Source organism: Aristolochia californica, unplaced genomic scaffold (assembly GCF_029961685.1).
Source record: "Aristolochia californica isolate CCGP_79_NKW_82.1479 unplaced genomic scaffold, dmAriCali1.0.hap1 SCAF_7, whole genome shotgun sequence".
In the NCBI taxonomy this organism is placed as follows: Eukaryota; Viridiplantae; Streptophyta; class Magnoliopsida; order Piperales; family Aristolochiaceae; genus Aristolochia; species Aristolochia californica.
The window spans coordinates 28729218-28749759 of record NW_027182268.1 but is presented as its reverse complement, the minus strand read 5'-3'; the positions used below and the strand labels follow the sequence as shown (position 1 = coordinate 28749759).

Sequence of the window (20542 nt, the reverse complement as noted above, 5' to 3'; positions counted from 1 at the left end):
AAGATGCCTTTGATGCTTCCCTAGAGAGTCTTCTCTCTGTTTATTCTCATAGCAGAAACACAACGACACCTTTGCAGCGTCCCAAGAGAGTCTTCTCTCTGTTTCTTCTCATAGCAGAAACACAACGACACCTTTGCAGCTGGAGCTATGGCTGTCGACCAGAAACCCTTGAGACGGCAGCGAGAAATGGCAGCGGTGGCGTTGCCCAAAAGCTGGTTCGTGACTACCTGCCCTGTTCTCCGAAGAAGTAGCATTTTTCCCTGGTTATGTAAGTCCCGAGAGAGATGATAAACGGCAAGGAAACTTGATTTTTCCCTTGAGTGTAGCACACACCAAACCACATAAAGAATAAGAAAGACCCCCTCCATGTTCTGCTCATGTGGTGTGGGCCAAGCTCCACAGTACTCAATAATTCTCCCACTTGGAGATTGGTTCACCCACTGTATCACCCTCTTCCTCAAACATGATATCCTCTACCTCTGCAACTCACTGCTCCTATCTTCAGGCTAGAAGACCAATTGAAGTTGCGCATAACTTTAGTTTATCAACTGTAACACCCTTTGTCAACATATCAGCAGGGTTCTTACTTCCACAAATTTTCTCAAGTAACAATTGTCTGTAATCTAACAATGATCGTACAAAGTAATACCTAATTTGAATGTGCTTAGTCCTGGAATGAAATGTTGGGTTCTTGGCAAGGCATATGACACTCTGACTATCGTCGTAGAGAATGCCCTTCTGATTCTTTTTGGCCAATTCCTCCAAGAAATCTTGTAACTAGATCATCTCCTTTGCAGCTTCTGATACTACAATGTACTCAGCTTCTGTAGTAGACAAAGAAACTATTTTCTATAGATTTGAACCCCATGAAACTGCAATACCACCCAGAGTGTAAACAAACCCTATGGTACTTTTTTCTGCTATCAATATCTCCAGCTAAATCAGCATCAACATAGCCCGTCACCCCTAAGCTCTCTCTTGAGAAACACAAGCACATTTCTTAGGAGCCTTACAAGTACCTTAGAATCCAATTCACTTGCTTCCCAATATTGTTTTCCTGGGTTACTCATGTATCTACTCACAACTCCCACTGCATGGTTAATATCTGGTCTAGTGCAAACCATAGCATACATAAGTGAACCAATGGCTGCGGCATAAGGAACCTTACTCATGTAATCTTGTTCCTCCTCTGACTTGGGTGACTGATCCTTGCTGAGTCTGAAGTGACTGCCCAAGGGTGTGTCAACTGGTTTGGCCTTGTCCATATTGAACCTGCTAAGTACTCTTTTCACATACTCAGCCTGGGAGAGTCTCAACGTGCCTCTGACTTTGTCTCTGACAATTCTCATACAGAGGATTTGCTTCGCATCTCCCAAATCCTTCATTAGAAAGTGCTCTGACAACTGCTTGTTTAGTTTATTGATCTCATCAATACTAGCCCCTGCAATAAGCATATCATCCACATACAACAACAGAATAATGTAAGAATTGTCAAAATACCTGACATAGCAACAGTGATCTGCCTGATATCTGATGTACCCAGCACTGCACATCAAGCTATCAAATTTCTTGTACCATTGTCTAGGAGATTGCTTTAGGCCATACAATCTCTTCTTCAGTCTAAAAATTGAACCTTCCTTCCCTGTACTGCAAACCCCTCAGTTTGGTGCATATAGATGTCTTCTTCAAGGTCTTCATGAAGAAAGGTTGTCTTCACATCTAACTGCACAAGAAATAAATCTTCAGTAGTAACCATGGACAGTACTAACATGATGGTTGTGATCTTCACCACAAGAGAGAAAATCTCAGAGTAATCAATACCCTATTTTTGCTGAAAGCCCTTTACAACAAGTCTAGCCTTGTACCTCTGACTGCAATCATGCTCAGTTTTCACCTAGTACACCCACTTGTTGTGCAATGCCTTCTTCCCTGGTGGAAGTTGTGTCAACTCCCATGTCTGATTCCCTAACAGGGAATCCATCTCATCCTTCATGGCCAACTCCCACTTGCTAGAATTTTCATCTTGCAAGGTTTCTTCGTAACTCTGTGGTTCTCCACCAAATATCAACATAATATAATTCAAAGTAGGTGAAAAACACTGTGGAGGCCGAATAGTCCTAACTGACCTATGAATTGCAGTTGCAGGAGTGGACGACTATGGATCTAACTGTGGAATAATAGGAATAGGTGCATTGGACCCACTCTCCCCGTCACTCACATCTTTGCACTGCACAGTGGCCTCTGGTAGGTTATCCAATCTCACGAACTCGAACTCCTGAGAAGCTACTTCAGCAACTGTACTGGGTTTGTCCTTGTGCACAATCTTCTCATTGAAAATCACATTCCTGCTTCTTATAATCTTCTGACCTTGATCATCCCAGAAACGATAGCCAAATGCCTTGTCTCCATAGCCAATGAAATAACATTTGTTTGACTTAGCCTCAAGTTTACTACGAGCATCAAAATCAACAAGAACATAAGAAAGACAGCCAAAAGTTTTAAGGTGAGAAAATTTGACCTCTTTTCGTTAGAGGCCTCCTCAAGCAATGCACAATCCAATGGAACTGATGGCCCTCTTTTTATCAAATAGACTGCAGTACTGATTGTATTTGCCCAGAAAGTAGGTGGTAATCTAGCGTGCAACCTCATGCTTCTGGCACCCTCATTTATGGTTCTGTTCATACGTTCAACAACTCCATTTTGCTGTTGTGTCCCAGGAATGGTTTTCTCCATTCCGATACCCAGAGCTGTACAATATTCCTTGAACCTGCCATCAATATACTCACCACCATTATTCGACCTCAAACATTTCAATTTCAAGCCTATCTTTGTCTCGACCATGGACTTCCAAATTTTTAACACATTAAATACTTCAGATTTATGCTTCAAAAAATAAACCCATACCTTCCTGCTATGATCATCAATGAACGTGACATAGTAATGAGAACCTCCAAGGGATGCCATTGGGGAAGGTCCCCACACATCTGTGTGCACAAGGTCCAATTTTTCTTTCTTCAGTGTTATGCCACTTTTCAAGAAACTGACCTTCTTTTGTTTCCCCATAATGCAACTCTCACACATACTGAGATCAACTGATTTCAGTTCTGGTAGCTTGCCTCTGGTCAAAATTTCTTTCATGCCCTTCTAACTCATATGGCCAAGCTTGCAATGCCACAAATCTGTTGTGCTTTTTGCAACGATAGAAGCAATAGTGTTATTCAAACCAGTACTCGAATAGAGTGTATCAGTTTTCTTACCCCGAGCCAGTACCAATGCCCCTTTGGTGACCTTCCAGGTGCTCTCTGAAAACACCTCTGAATGGCCACAATCATCAGGCTGCCCAACAGAAATGAGGTTCTTCTTCAACTCAGGAATGTGCCTGACCTTTTGCAAGGTCCATTTGTTCTTTTTCGGGAGTGTAATGTCAATGTCTCCCATCCCCACCACGTTCAAAGCCTCTCCATCAGCTAGATACACCTTCCCAAAGTCACCTACAACATAATTTTATATTATCTCCCGATGGTAAGATGTATCGAAGGAAACCCCTGAATCCAGTATCCAGTCATCAACTAGACTATGAATTGTAAGCAATAGTTCACTCTGTACTTCTTCAGTCACCGCATTAGCACTATCATTCTTGGTCTTCTTAGGGTTTTTAAAGTTCTTCTTTATGTGGCCAGCTTTGCCACAATTCCAACAAGTTGCCTGCTGACTAGGCCTTGACTTACTCTTGCCCCTGTTCTTTGATTTTGATCTGCCTCTATTTGAGTTCCTGTCATGTGATCTCCCCGAGAATCAACATTCACTGCTGAACTCGAACCCGAGGTCTCGCCTCAATCCCTCCTGCACACCTTCTTAGCTAAAATCAAATCACGAATATCATCATATTTCAACTTTGATTTATCGGCAGAATTACTGACAGCCATTCTCAAGGTTTCCCAACTATTTGGCAATGAAGTCAATAGTATCAGTGCACGTATCTCATCATCAAATTCAATTTCAACACACAACAATTGATTTGTGATAGTATTAAAATCATTCAGATGTTGTGCAATAGACGTACCATCTGCCATCTTCAAATTGAATAACTTTTTCATCAAATATACCTTGTTATGCGCTGAAGGCTTTTTGAAAATGCTTTACAAAGCCTCTCGAAGACCCGTAATCGTCTTCACCTTGCTGACATTGTGTGCAACTGATCTCAACAGGGTTAGCCGAATAATCCCCAGAACCTGTCGATCCAACATATTCCAATCAACCTCCTCCATTTTTTCCGGTTTCTTCCCCAACAGTGAAAGATGAAGTTTCATCCCATAGAGTTAGTCCTCTATCTGCATCCTCCAGTATCCAAAGTCCGTGCCATCGAACTTCTTGATTCCCGATACCTTAAGTTCATCTCCAACCATCATTTTCCTCAAACCCAAACCTCAGCTCTGATACTAGTTATTATGCAACGATGACAATACAGTAAACACAAAAGAGACAAGGATTTTACGTGGTTCGGCAAATTGCCTACGTCCATAGGAGCTGCAGAGATTTTATTATATTGGAGGAATCACAATACAATGTGGGGGAAGAGTTCAAAATCTTCTCTCTGCTCTTCCATAGTGACGAGTTCAGACCCAAAACTTCACTCTGTTTCCTACAACAACGACCTTCTAACTGTTCAGCCGCAGTGGTGTCGCAACTTCACGACCCTCTCTCTATTTCTTCTCACAGCATAACACAATGACGCCTTTGTAGCGTCTCGATAGAGTCTTCTCTCTGTTTCTTCTCACAGCAGAAACACAACGACACCTTTGCAGCGTCCTGAGAGAGTCTTCTCTCTGTTTCTTATCACAGCAGAAACACAATGATGCCTTTGCAACTGGAGCTTTGGCTATCGACCAAAAACCCTCGAGACGGCAGCGAGAATTGGCAGCGGTAGCATTGCCCAAAAGCTGGTTCGTGCCTACCTGCCCTGTTCTCCAAAGAAGTAACATTTTTCCCTGGTTTTGTAAGTTCTGAGAGAGATGATAAACGACAAGAAGGAAACTTGATTTTTCCCTTGAGTGTAGCACATGCCAAACCACATAAAGAATAAGAAAAAATCCCCTCCATGTCCTGCTCGTCTGGTGTGGGCTAGGCTCCACAATACTCAACAGGTTAGGTGTCTCTAACCCTGCTTCTAGCTGGATTAGAGGCTGAAGCACCTCTATTATGGGTTGCTCTCGGTATAGGGCTGAAAATCCCCTACCCTTGCTCAAAAAGAGGGAGAGAAGCCCCCTCTTGCTGATGTGGACGGAGGAGAGGCTATAGCATCTGATTGAGCTCGAAAAAAGGGAACAAACCTTCCCCCTTTGCCTCGGTAAGAAAAATATAAAACAGAATTCAAGAGGGAAAGAATAAACTCAAAGTCAAGAGAGAACCTATACCTAGAGCTTGTCAAGGAGACCTCCAAAACCCTAGAGCTTGTCAAGGAGAACTCCAAACACCATACCATACAAAGTGACTAGCTAAAGGAGTACTCACTGGTTTTGGATCTTTCATCTTGAATCTGCTCAACACCTTCTTCACATAATGTTCTTGTAACAGTTTCAAGACATTAGTATCTCTAGTAATCCTCCTCCCAAGAATTTGTTTTGCAGCACCCAAATCCTTCATTGAAAACTTCTTGGTCAACTCCCTTTTCAACTTATCTATTTTCTGTTTGCAAGCACCTGCTAACAACATGTCATCAACATATAACAGTAGAATGATGTAGGAGTCATCGAGCTTCTTCACATAACAACAATGATCTTCCTGACACCTCAAGAAACCAATACTACTCATGAAGATGTCAAAATTCTTATACCACTGTCTTGGAACCTGTTTAAGACCACACAAGATCTTTTGAACTTTTCACACCATTTTCTCCCTTCCTTATGCTTTGAAACCCTATGGTTGCATCATGTAAATTTCTTCCTCCAAATCACCATCTTTACATCCAGCTGCTCTAAGTCCAAGTATTCATTTTCCACTAATCCGAGCACTATTCTGATAGTAGTCAATTTCACTACTGGAGAGAACATCTCAGAGTAGTAAATGCCTTCTTTTTGTTGAAAGCCCTTTACAACAAGTATTTCCTTGTACCATTTGCTGCCATCATGTTTGTCTTTTATTCGGTACAACTATTTATTCTACAAGGCCTTCTTCTCTTTTGGTAACTTGATCAACTGCCATGTCTGATTCGATAGCAGTGAATCCATCTCACCCCGCATGGCCAACTCCTACTTGGTTGATTCATCAGCTTGCACAACTTCCTCACAATTCTCTATTTCACTTTTATCAGTCAACAAAATATAATTCAGAGCATGGGAGTACCTATGTGGTCTGCTAATTCTATTAGGTCTCTTGAGTTCAATCACAAGAATGTTTTGATTTATTTCTGGGAGTATGTTTTCCTTATCTTCTTGAGCAATAGTCTTTGTTGAATTTATGGAAAAGAGAAATACTTCATTGAATTTTCTTAATCAGAGTACATGAACCTCTATTTATAATAGAGGAAGGTAGTAGAGTCCAACTACAATTAGACTACCTTTGTCCCAATTACACCCAAATTCTAACACTTAAAGATAAGTCCTAGTATAATTAAATAACCCAATATAAATAGAATACTAACCTGACTGAAACACATGTAAATTTAAACTCTTCTATGTGACCTCCTTCCATAATAATTGTGGATCAGTAAGACTTCTTATTTTGTAAGACTCATAATGCCACCTCACGTGATCATGGTGGGTCCCACCAGCTCGTGTGATCATGGTGGGTCCATATCTTATGGGTTTGGGCTCATCTTCCAACACTCTCCCTCAAGGTGGGGATGCAAGAACGTAATGAACTCCCAGTTTGCTGCAAATGATGTATAGGATCATTTTTTATAAAATGACAGTCCTCCATATCTTCCAACACTCCCCCTACCATTGGTGCTCTCTTCCATGATGCCCAACTGGCATAAGATAAGTGAGAGTAAAATCACTACAAGCCATATGACATCGCTCCATACTCTAGTCATAACACATGCTGGATGTAGGGCATACTCCTATCTTTTGCAGGTAGTGAGTCTATATGCCGTGCTCAGAAGTGTAGTAAAAATCCCTCCATCACCGTGTCTCTCCATAGGACAACGACTCTCAAGTGGTAGGATTAATAAATGCCAATTAAGGGGAGTAGCATATATGTAGTAATATGCTCCTCCATCACGGTGTCCCAACCCAGGCACCGATTCTCACTGGTAGAAATGGGGTGATAAATGTCTATCATTCACAAGATAGCAATAAAGACGTGATAAGGGGGTAATGCTTGTCATTCAAAAGACGAGATAAAAGACCCACAGGTATATATATATAAGTCTCAATGCACTTAAAATACCCAACCATGATGGACTTAAACTCCCAACTGAAGCAACACGCAAAAGGTTTGCCCAAGGATGTATGTGAGAGTCAAATAAAGGATGGTAGGAGTAAGGTTGTCAAATAACCAATAGGTAATGGGTAAACAGGAAGATAGGATGTTGAGGCCACCACTTCTTCAATAATAATGTCTCATCCAAAGAGACACAATAGTTGCAGTTGAAATGGGCCTAGGCCCATATAACACGAACCAAAATAATAAAATCCTTGTAAAAGGACCCAAGAAATAAACCGATGCGAGTATTTGCACCAAATAATATGTTGACCAAGGAATATGTTGTGAATACCTCAAAATAATAATTCAGCCAGAGAAATAGAATCGAGTCGAATCGAGTCAAGTATCACCAATAATTACCACAATTATTACTGCTAGTCAGGATTCTTGATCTTCAATTTTCATTGCTCTTTCTTGTACTTCTTGTACTTCTTCCCCTCAAGTTGGGAGGTAATGGCAATGGTCCCAGAGATCTTTCTTTTGATATATAATTCTCCATATAAAGTCTCATTCTTAATAGCATGAAATAGCTCGGAAGTTGAAACTTTCTACTGTTGCATGAACCTCTTTTCCAACCTGACCTTTGGTGCTTCAAATATCGATTTCTCTTTGTAGATAACTCCGATTGGAAAAAATCATTTTTCCTTGGAAATTAGAATCGAATATTCTTCCTTCAATATATAATTTTCAATTTGAAAAGCTCATTATAGAGGTGAAAATGTAAATCAAATAATGGGTATAGGGACTGAAAAAAAGATAAATACGAACCTAAATTGCTAGATATAATATATCAGAAAAGGATCACATTACCTCCGAGGATTGACCGAGTCAACTCACAGAACATACTCTAATACCATGTTGAATATATGGAAAGGAGAAATACTTCATTGACTTTTTGTAATCAGAGTACATGAACCTCTATTTATAATAGAGGAAGGTAGTAGAGTCCAATTACAATTAAACTACCTTTGTTCCAATTACACCCAAACTCTAACACTTAAAGATAAGTCCTAGCATAGTTAAATAACCCAATATAAATAGAAGACTAACATGACTAAAACACCTTTAAACTGAAACTCTTTTGTGAGACCTCCTTCCATAATAATTGTGGCTTTGTAAGACTTCTTCTTGTGTAAGACTCATAATACCACCTCACGTGATCATGGTGTGTCCCAGAAGCTCTTGTGATCATGGTAGGTCCATATCTTATGGGCTTGGGCCCATCTTCCAACACATTTGGATATGTGGGCATTCCTTGGTCGTGTGGTCTTAGGCCCATCTTCCAACATTCTCCATCTAAAAAAATGGAAGATTTCTTAATTGAATCATTGCAGACTTCTTGGCTTCATCACTTGTGCTCTCGGACTCTGTTCTCAACCTATCTTTATATATGGCACCTTCATTGAAGATCACATCCTTGCTCCAGATAAACTTACGAATTTTGTCATACCATCATAGCCAATAAAGAAACACATCTTAGATTAAGCATCAAGTTTATTTCTAACAACATAATCAATATGAGTATTAGAAACACAACCAAAAATTTTAAAGAAAGAAAGGTTTACCTCTTTGCCACTCAAGTCCTCTTATGGTATTTTGCAATCCAAAGGGGTTGAGAGACGTCTTTTGATCAAATAGGCAGTGATGCTAATAGCCTCAGACCAAAATATCTTTGGTAATCCCACATGCAATCTCATGCTCCTACCATGCTCGTTCATAGTCCTATTCATCATCTTTGCCACACCATTCTGTTGAGGTTTTCCAGGAATGGTCTTCTTCATCTTGATTACATTATCAACATAGTACCCTTGAAATCATTATCTATGTATTCTCCCCCATAATTTGATTGCCAGCACTTCACCTTCAAATCTGTCTCCTTTCTCAACCATTGTTCTCCATCTCTTAGATGTATTAAAGACATCATATTTCTTTTTTAGGAAATAAACCCATACCTTTTTGCTTGCATCATCAATAAATATCACATAGTAGTTAGAACCACCAAGGGAGGTAATAGTTGAAGGTTCCCGCACATTTGTGTGAACCAACTCTAGTTTTGTTGTCATTTGTTCCTTTCCAGCATTAGCAAAGCTAAACCTTTTCTGCTTGCCGAAAATACAGCCTTCACACAAACTGTTGTTTATAGTTTTTCACCCTGGTAGCTTCTCTTTGGACTAAAGAACTTTCATTTCCTTCTCACTAGGGTGACCGAGCTTGTAATGCCATAAATTAGAATCAATAACAGCATCATCAACAACAACCGTGTCTTTGCAAGTGAAAGTTACGTACAAAGTTCCATTTTTAACTCCTCGTGCCACAACCATGGGCCCCTTTGTGACTTTCCATGCAACACCATTAAAAGTCACATTATGACCTTCATCATCAAGCTGCCCTACTAAGATCAGATTGCACAAATTAGTTTTGGTACATGTCTCACCTTATGAATTTTCCACACTGACCCGTTTGACATCCTCCAACTGACATTACCAATATCGACAATATCCAAAGGTTCTCCATCAGCAATATACACCCTCCTGTGATATCCAACAACATAAATCTCCATGATCTCGCAGTGTGAAATGGTGTGAAAAGAAGCTCATGAATCTATCACCCAAGAGTCAATAAGGCTCTCAACTGACAAGAGTAAAGCATCTTGTACTTCTTTAGTCATTGCATTTGTAGCATTTTTTTTTCTTTTCATCCTTCTTTGGTGCTCAACGGTTTTTTTTATGTGACCAGACTTGCCACAATTCCAACACTCCACGTTCCTTCCGAATTTGGACTTGCTTCTTCCATTCCTTGAGTTTCCTCTACCATTACCCTTGTTGGAATTCCTCTCGAAGTTCCTGCCCTAGTATTGACATTTATGGCAGAATTAGATGTCGACGATTCTCCGGAGTCCTTTCTACGAACTTTCTCCGCAAGAATGGTATCCCAAACATCATTGAAAATCAATTTCCCGTTGCCTACAGAGTTGTTGACTGTAGCCTTCATAGGGTCCCAATAATTTTGTAGAGACGCCAAAAGAATTAAAGCACGAACCTCATCATCGAATTTAATTTTAATGAAGGTCAATTGATTGATAATCATGCTAAACTCATTCAAATGCGATGCCACTGATTTATTTTCTATCATCTTTAAATTGTAGTATTTTTTCATGAGATGTACCTTATTATTAGTGGAATGTTTCTCATACATATCCGACAGAATCTTCATCATCCCCACTGTGCTTTTCTCCGACGCCACATTGTGAGCGATGTTCTTAGACAGTGTTAACCAGACTACTCCCAACACAGGTCTATCAAGGAGATTCCACTAATCACCTTTCATACCTTCTGGTTTCATATCTAGAAGTGGTGAGTGCAACTTTTTTTTTGTATAGATATCTTCGATCTGCATCCTCCAGAATGCAAAATCCATACCATCAAACTTGTTGATTCTTAGTGTCAATCCTTCTCCACCAACCATTGCTCTCAATCACAAACCAAAGCTTTGATACCACTTGTTAGGAATTAGACACCCTTATTGAAAACTAAAAAGAGCAACAATAGTAAATGCAGAAGAAAGAAAAAAACAAGAGCTAAAATACAACAAGATTTATACAGGTTTACCTCAAGGTGAGACGATGTCTTGTCTTCCACCACTGTAGTAATCTACTATGAAGATGAAATAGTTTACAAGAGAAATCACACACACTTACGGATGTTTTTCTCTAACCTCTCTTGAGTGAAATTTGTGATGCTCCTTTCGTGATGATGAAACCATAACAATGGCGCCCCAAAATATAAAGAGAAAATTAAGGCAACCGAATTACAAGTGTGAAATACCAAACTGCCCTTAATAAAAAAATAATCAATATATCATGGACCGGTCAATCTGCGACATAGTGTAAGGCGTTAATTAGGTTCCACAACTTAACATTCAGGGGGTCTGAAATCAACGATCCAAGGTGAATTGATAGAGGATGAGAGAAATGAATGTGTACCAATAGTTGCAACTACGGCGGTTGTGTTTATCTAGGGAGTAGCCAAATCATACTTATAAACTTTTGAAACAATTCATGATCCACTTTTGATAGAGTCAATCTTCTTCTAGAGGACTTTAAGGGTGCTTCATTGTTGGTAGATGTATAGAGGTTGATGCTTGATTAACCATGAAGTAAGGTGGTTTGTCATGTAGGTTCGAGAAATTTTCAACTAGATGGTTGTTGAGCCCACAAAAGGTACACTTCCTTTGTTGACCACCAGTGTTAGGGGTAGGAGCATTCCCAAATTTACCTCTTTCTTTGTCAGGTGTCTTTCCACTTCTTCCTTTACCTCTACCAGAACCATTATGTCCTCTCCTTTGGTAGAACGGAGCTGAGTTTTCCACTTGTTCTATTTGAGAGTGTTGGACTCCTTAACTGAAATTCGTAACATGGTTGCATATACATCATTAAAAGAAGGTTTTGCAGCAAAGATAAGTACCTATGACTTGACAACATCCAACTAGGGTGGTAGATTAGCAATACATATAGCTGACACTAGGTCTTCCCTTTACTTATCCTATGTAGCAATATGAAGTGCATATGGTTGTGTAACCTTCCACTCTTATCGCAACCCTCAAAATTTGGAAAAGTACTCGAGAAGATTGTCTTTACACTTTGTATTGCACATCTCCTTAAAAATGTAATAAATTTTTCTTAAACTATCAAGGGTAGAATATAATTAAAAACATGTGTCCCAGATTTCTTTGGCTTTTTTTAGGTTCACCACATTATTTGCCACTTGTTCTTTATTTCTATTTATTAACCATTTAATAACTAGTACGTCTTCCCTCAACCTCTTATGGTAAGAGGGCTGATTCACATACATACGTGGTTGAGTTATATGTTGTTGATTTTCAGGACTCCATAGATTTAGCTCATGGAGAAAGAGAGAGAGACACCCATTGGGAGAAAATAAGAGGAAGATGAGCTTATGGACTTGTCCTAACCGTTCCTCTGAAGCTCAATTTATAGATTAATGAAACTACAATATTGCAATTATGCCTCTGGAACTTTAACCTAATTACATCAATGTCTTCTATATGAGATGACTCTTTATTTACCATACTACCATCACTGTTAGGGCCTATGGGCCTTTTCCTTGTGTTATGGTCCTGGGTTAAGTACTTATGTCTTCTGCTCCTAACATGCTGGTCTTTTGGGTAGTATTGGCTAGGTGCTTAACATTTGGTATCAGAGCTAGCACTATGTCGCAGGTTAGATTCCCGTGTGCTGCAAGCAGAGTGTGGAGGTGTGTAGCCCTGGGCGGAGGGGGCGACCTAGCAGAAGGGGCGACCAGAGTGTGTTCTCGCACCATGGGTCATCGCTATTAGCGGAAGGGGCGACCAGAGTGTGTTCTCGCACCATGGGTCATCGCTATTAGCGGAAGGGGCGACCTAAGTGTGTTCCCGCACCTTAGGGTTGTCACTAGAGTGGGCCGTCATCAGAAGTGGGCCATCTCCAGTGTAGGCCGCCATGGGCGTTGGCCTCTCGACTGTGGGTGTGATGTTATGGTCCTAGGTTAAGTACCTATGTCTTCCGCTCCTAACAGGCCGATCTTTTGGGTAGTATTGGCTAGGTGTTTAACACCTTGATCTGTGGGCTTTGAGCCCATCTTCCACATCTCTTAGATGTGTGGGCCTTCCTTGATCTTATGGTCTTGAGCTCATATTCCAACACTCCCACTCAAGCTGGGGGTGAGAGAACATCATAAACTCCCAACTTGCTGCAAATGGTGTATAGGATCTTCTTGTATAAAATGACAATCCTCCATATCTTCCAACACTCCCTTCATGCTGGTGGTCTCTTCCAAGAGGCCCAACTAGCATAATATAAGTGACAGTAAAAACACTCCTACCCGTATACTTCGCACATAGGACAACCCGGGCATCACTATAGAACATCTCCTAGATGAATTCTCGGACTTGTTCCAAGAGCCCTGAGCTGCCTCCCTTGAGGCACTGTGACCATTGGATTTGTTTAAAACCAGGCTCATATGTGGTGGTGGTTTGACCATATCGGTATCCACACCTCCAGAAAGATTAAATAGAAAGACGGTTCCAAGCAATGCTGCAGTAGGGCCTTATTCGTAGTAGCCATTCACCATTTTCTTCACCAGTCCTCCTCGTTAAGAAACATGATGATACATGGTGATTTTGTGTCGATTATCGGGATTTGAATGCCCAAACTATGAAAGACAAGTTCCATATTCCTGTGGTGGAGGAGCTTTTGGATGAATTACATGGGTCATGGGTATTCACCAAATTGGACTTGCGCTCTAGATATCATCAGCTTCGTATGCATTCAGTCGACATTGATAAAACTGCCTTCTGCACTCATCACGGCCATTTTGAATTTGTGGTGATGCTGTTTGGGTTATCCAATGCCCCAATCCACATTCCAGGCATTAATGAACGAGGTATTCTGCAAGTATCTATTCAAATTTGTACTTTTTTTTTTATGACATACTCATTTACAGCTAGTCCGAAACTCAACATTTAGACCATTTAAGAGTGGTATTTCAATTGTTACGTCCACAACAACTATATTTAAAGAAATCTAAATGCCGTTTTGCAATATCGCATGTGGCCTATCTTGGCCATATTATTTCCCATCATGGAGTCACGGTTGATTCCGAGAAAATTCAAGCCATTGCCAATTGGCTGCAACCTATGAATACCTCTACTTTGAGAGGGATTTTTGGGATTAGCAGGATATTACAGAAAATTTATAAAGAATTATGGGCCATTAGCAGCACCATTCACAAGCCTCATCAAGAAAGATTCCTTTATTTGGAATGACCAGGCGACACAATCCTTCATAGATCTCAAATTAGATCTTGCATCCGCACTAGTTCTGCAGCTTCCAAATTTTGAAGATTTATTTGAGGTCGAGTGTGATGCATCCGGTGGGGGCAATGGGACTGTTCTACGACAGAACTTTCACCCTATTGCATATTTCAACAGACAGTTGACAAGACAACATTACAAATTGGTAGCATATGAATGCGAGTTAATTGGGTTGGCCAAAGTTGTCCAACTTTGGCGACCTTACTTATGGGGTCATGCATTTCTCATTCGCACTGATAATTATAGTCTTAAATATTTGCTGGAGCAGTGCCTCACGACATCTCCTGAACAACACTGGATTAGTACATTGATGGGGTTTGACTTTACAGTGGAATACCGCGTTGGGCTGTTAAACAAGGTGGTTGATGCCTTGTCACGACGTTTGGAGAATCCACCGCTTCTCTATCCATCAGCCAGCCTCATTTTCTTCTTTTAGACTGGTAAAGGAGGAAAATACTAGCAATCCCGTCCTCCAAAATTTGCACCCAAAAATTACAAAGGGGGCATTGAACTCTAGATGGTCCATTCAAGATTCTCTTATTTACTACAAATTGTGCTTATATGTACCTCACACTATAGAGTTGGTTTCAACCATCCTCTTTGCATACAATGACAGCACTCATGAAGGCATACATAAAACCTTGCATCACGATTCCTACGGAAGAAGAAAAGAAAAGAAAATCAAGCCGAAGGGAAGCTTGAAAACCCTCGAGCTCCTTTAGGAGAACTCAAACCCTCTGTTTTAACCTAAATTCAGACTTGCCTATTTCTATTCCATTCCCTCTCTAAATAGGGTTCATGGTTCAAGAGAAAATTATATTTTTGCCCCTCCACGACATTTAAGTTGAAAAACAAAAGGTTCAAAGGAAATTATAATTTTGTCCCTCCATGGCATTTAAATTGAAAAGTAAACTAAATGACTAAGTAACTATCTCAGCTAGAGTAATTGACTAGTCCCCCACGTCTCTGCTTGACTCAGCCTACTATTGGGTTCATAACATTACACCCCTTGGAGAACGAGATTGTCCTCAAGGTCGAAGGTGGGGATGGGTGCCAAAAGACGCCACATCTGCCCACGTAGCATCTGTGGCGTCCACGGAAACCCACTTTGACGACAAAAGCGGCATAGCCAGACCCTACGCTGCCCTCTATCAGTCCGGGACTGGTGTGAAACAGCCCCTCTCTGTGGCCCCCCATTTGCAAGGTTGCACCGCCCACCATTTCGTGTGCATTGTGGAGAACCAGTCTGGCAGCAATGCACCCACAATCAACCCAGCGAAGACTATAGGTGTCAACCCTTGTGGAAAAATCAGTGTGGCTCACACAGGCATCAAAGAGAGTCAAAGACACTAGGGCAACTGAACCCATGATGAGTCCCTTTCCAATAGCAGCAGTAGTGTTTCCAGCGGCATCAAGGTTATCGGTTTGTTTGCATCTCCTGTGACTCATGCCAGCCATCTTAGCAATACCTCCAGCCTTGTCACTAATGGGACCATATGCCTCAATGGCCGAACCAACCGCAATGGTGCTCAGCATTCCAAGAGCTGCCTCCGCAATGCCATACATGGCAGCAAGGTTAACGTTGAAAAAAATGCAGATAGGAGACCCGCCAAATATATCAGTGGCAATCTGCATCTCGTTGTTAAATCCACAAGCAGCCGCGACAGTACTTGTGATGGCCCTGACTAAGTCTGTGTACATAAATCCCATTTCTGGCACACCAGCAACTCCAAGACTTGGACCCAGATCAGGATCAATTGGTACTGACAATAGGTGGCTTGAACTCATTGCCAGTAGGTTTCCACTTTCGGTATTGTTTATTCCATAATAGAGACCAGCAAAATGAGCCTATTAAGCATATTCAGTCAAGTAAGCCATCAACTGCCATGAAAAACTTTCAGTGATAACCTCTGCTGCTGAAAAGCAGCTTGAATATGGGCAGTGAAAAGCTATCTCGAAGTAAGCCTGCAATAGTTTCCCTTGATGTAATGCACCCAAATTGGGGCAAGCCCAGTACAGTAAATTGAGCAAGAATGGGTTGTAGGTACGGAACTTGTTTGTAGGCAGCAGTAAAAACGTCAAGATCAAACCCAGAAATTGCAGTACTATGGAGAACAGAAATAATTCTAGGACTTACCGCTCCCTCGATGGTCTTTTTCTGCTTATGAAGAACGCAAAACAGGAACTTACTGATGATACCTGTACCAAGCTCTACTGTTCCATGGTTATGGCGGCCAGTAAGTATAGCTCCTAACATGGAGGCCGTTGGCTGTACTGGCATTGTCCCAATAAACTCAAGCTCCTCATGTGTCTGACCAGTTTGACTGAGAGCAGCAGCCATGCAGGTATAGTGCTTAAAATTATGTTCACCCGAGGACACTCTCCTCATATTATGAAAATATGTTTGGCCCTCCTCAACCCAACCTGCTTGACTACAGGCAGGCAACACAGAGACAAAAGTAACCTGGTCTGGCATCACTCCCTATTTCTGCATTTCCCTGAACAAGTCTGGCGTTTGGTCACCATTTCCATTAATTCTGTTACAGGACATGATATCATTGCAAGGAACAGGGCTCCATCTTGGGACCTCACTAAATAACTGAGTTGCCTTTGTTAACCCTTCACACTTTGCATACATGTCAATTAGACATGTTCCAACAAAGACTGCATATATCAGACCAAGCCGTATTGTTCTTCCATGAAGTACCGTTCCTTGTTGCAGGGCTCCTACATGGGATAAAACAGGGAGAAAGCTGACAATATTCCCTTGATCTAGAATTATGTCCTCACACTTCCCCATTAAATGGAAAAGCTCAATTGCCACATCAGCAAGCCCATTATGTGCAGATCCACCATTATGGACAACATACCGGTGTATCTTCCTCCCTTGTTCCCGAGCACCAAGGTAAGCACACGCACACAGAATACTCACCATTGTTACAGCAGTTGCTTTGGGACCTTCAATTTGCCACCTTTCAATTATAATGAGGGCTTCCCAGTAGTTGCCATCCTTGACATAACCCTTGATCAAAGCACTCCACGAGACAACTTTGCGTTCAGACATTAAGCCGAACAACTCCCTTGCTGATGCCATAGCACCACACTGCGCATAAGCGTCTACTACCTCAACATTGAATACCCCCATTGTTGTCTCTTCCAACACAGCCGCTTTCACCAATGCTGGCAAATCCACCATTTCCCATGTTCGTGCATCTTTCTGCTTCATCTTGTGCAGCTCCGACTCTTGGTATCCATCAGGCTTTGCTGCTGCCACCATCTCGTCGGCCACAACAGGGACCAACAGCTGGGCGAGACCGAATTCCGTTAGTCTAGCAAGAAAAAAATTCATCGATGAGGACGTTACAGGATCAAAAAGTTCCATGCGTGATTGATATTTTCTGAATCGAAAGTAATTGGGTGAGGCCCCTTGCCATGCCCAAGGCGAATTTGTGTCGTCGAACCTAGGGCAGCAGTGGTCTTCCTGCCCGGGTTTCATGGAGAAGAGCATGAGGAGTTTGATTAGGGAGATAGTCATAAATGAGGAGGTTTTCGCCTCGCTGCCCCGGATGGAAGGCTCCAATGGAAACGAGATGTTCATGGTGGACACGACTCACCTTCTTTATCACGGGCATACACAAAGCCCTGTCTTTAGCAATTCCTTCTCTCAATAGCCTTAAAACAGTGGTTCCACCATGAACAAGCTTCACCCAGAAATAGATTTTGCTCCTATCAACAGTAATAAAATTCATCCCCCACGACCATTTCTCCCAATAAGCGTTTACTTTGGGCTCTCGGTTTTTCTAATGGCGAACAGTAGCAATCCGTGACCTCGACCAGTTCCGGCGGTGAACAACAGCAAGTCGGGGCTGAGATTGAGAATAGGGCTGGCGCTCGTCGAGCTGTTCGGAATTCCTGCTCATCGATTTGAGGTCGGCCGATGAACAGTAGCAACTGTTCATCTTTTGGACTTCCTTTCTGATTTTTTTTTTTACGCTTCTCAAATTCTAGCAACCTATCTTCCATGTTAACGACAGACTGATGTAGCATTTTCTAAATTTCTTCACGTAGTACTACGCATATTTCATCTACAATCCGCGAATCGCTCATTGTTTCAGCTTTGATACCACGTTGATATGGTCCCCGGATCTAACACGTTGACGGGATGCTTGAAAACCCTCGAGTTCCTTTAGGAGAACTCAAACCCTTTGTTTTAACCTAAATTCAGACTTGCCCCTTTTCATTCCATTCCCCCTCTAAATAGGGTTATGTCCACAAGGTTCAAGAGAAAATTATATTTTTGCCCCTCCACGACTTTTAAGTTGAAATGTAAAAGGTTCAAAGGAAATTAAAATTTTGCCCCTCTTGGCATTTAAATTGAAAAGTAAACTAAATGACTAAGTAACTGTCTTAGCCAGAGTAATTGACTTGTCCCCCACATCTCTGCCTGACTCGGCCTACTATTGGGTTCATAACATAATACTGCGCTGGGCCTCGTTTTCTTCTTTTAGACTTGGTAAAGGAGGAAAATACCAGCAATCCGGTCCTCCAAATCTGCACACAAAAATTACAAAGGGGGCACTGGACTCTAGATGGTCCATTCTGGATTCTCTTATTTACTACAAATTGCGCTTATACGTACCACACACTTCAGAGTTGGTTTCAGCCATCCTACTCTGTATACCATGACAACACTCATGAAGGCATACAAAAAAACTTGCATCACATTCGAGCGGATATCAATTGGCAGGCCATGAAGACCTCCATTGCAGCATATGTCACATCCTATCTGGTTTGTCAACGTAACAAGGTCAAACACTTTAGTTCAGCGGGTCTTCTGCAGCCTCTTGCACTTCCTACACAAAAGTGGGCCAATATATCTATGGATTTCGTTGAAGGTCTTACACAGTCTTTAAAAAAATCGATATTATTTGTGGTGGTGGATAGGTTCTTCAATTATGCTCACTTTATTCTCATGGAACACCCGTATACTGTATCCTGAGTGACACATATATTCCTCAAGCATATTGTTCATTTACATGGCATTCCATAATCTATTGTCAATGATCGTGATGCAGTCTTTACCAACACTTTTTGGCGGGAACTTTTTTGTCTATGCGGCACCATCATCCTATCATTCTCAAACAGACGGCCAAACAGAAGTGGTTAACCACACCGTGGAAATGTATCTCCTATGCCTGGTGGGCGACCATCCTAAAAATTGGGTTCAATGGCTACCATGGGCAGAATATTGTTACAACACTTCCTTCCACACAGCCTTGCAGTCTACTCTCTTCAGTATTCTATATGGAAGAGATCCTCCTCGGCTTCTCTCTTATACTCCGGGCTTCACTTGAGTAGACTCTATTGATCAGGCACTCATTGATCAGGATCAGGTGCTACAAAATATTTCGGCTCGCCTCCTCAATGCACAAGTTCATATGAAGGACTTCTATGACAACGGGCACATGGATATATTATACAAGGAAGGGGACTACATTTGGTTACAGCTCCAACGTCACCGACAACACTCCATTTCTGGCCAACAACGTAATAAACTTTCTCCAAAGTACTTTGGGCCTTTCTCTATTATTCGACGTGTGGGGCCGGTCACCTTTCAACTGCAACTTTTCGCCACAGCCAAACTTCATGATGTCTTTCATGTATCCCTACTTAAACCCTTTCAGGGCTCACCCCGTCCCTTCCTCCAGTGGACAATGGACGGGTTATTCTTACTCCAGCCACGATATTGGGTGCCCACCTTATTCATGTCCAGTGGGAGATTCCAATATGTTGTGGACTCAATCGCACACCGAGTCACTCAAAGGAGGAGACAATGACTCAAAGAGTTCAGTAGTTTTATAATTCATATTTTATATTTCTTTTAAGTATGATTTTTCATTAAGTATGTAAGGATTATGTTCATAGGGGCAGTATGGGTATTTTTAGCCCTAAATCACTTCTGACGTCAAACCCTATTTAAAGGGAAAGGAAATAGAGAAAAGGCAAGCATTGAGAATTAGGTTAAACAAGGTTGGAACTCACCTTGACGAGTTCTAGGGTTAGAGATCTCCCTTGAAGGTCTCGAGGTATAGATTTCCCTAATAAATCTGCATATCCCACCATCACTCTCCATTCTCCATTGATTCATACCGTGCAAGGGAGGGAAACTTTTTGTCCCTTTTTCAAGTTCAAAGAGAGGCTTCAGCCTCCTCTTCATCACCAACAAGAAGAGAAGGTCTCTTTCTAG

The 20542-nt window shown here is 41.5% G+C and overlaps 1 protein-coding gene across 1 annotated transcript; it reads right to left on the bottom strand.

Moving 5' to 3' along the window:
* Window positions 1–16777: 16777 nt before the first annotated feature.
* On the bottom strand, window positions 16778–17677 carry LOC137937265 (pentatricopeptide repeat-containing protein At4g33990-like). Its single transcript, XM_068782350.1, has one exon. The coding sequence runs from the start codon at window positions 17675–17677 to the stop codon at window positions 16778–16780; it is 900 nt and encodes a 299-aa protein (XP_068638451.1).
* Between the last annotated feature and the right edge of the window lie 2865 nt (window positions 17678–20542).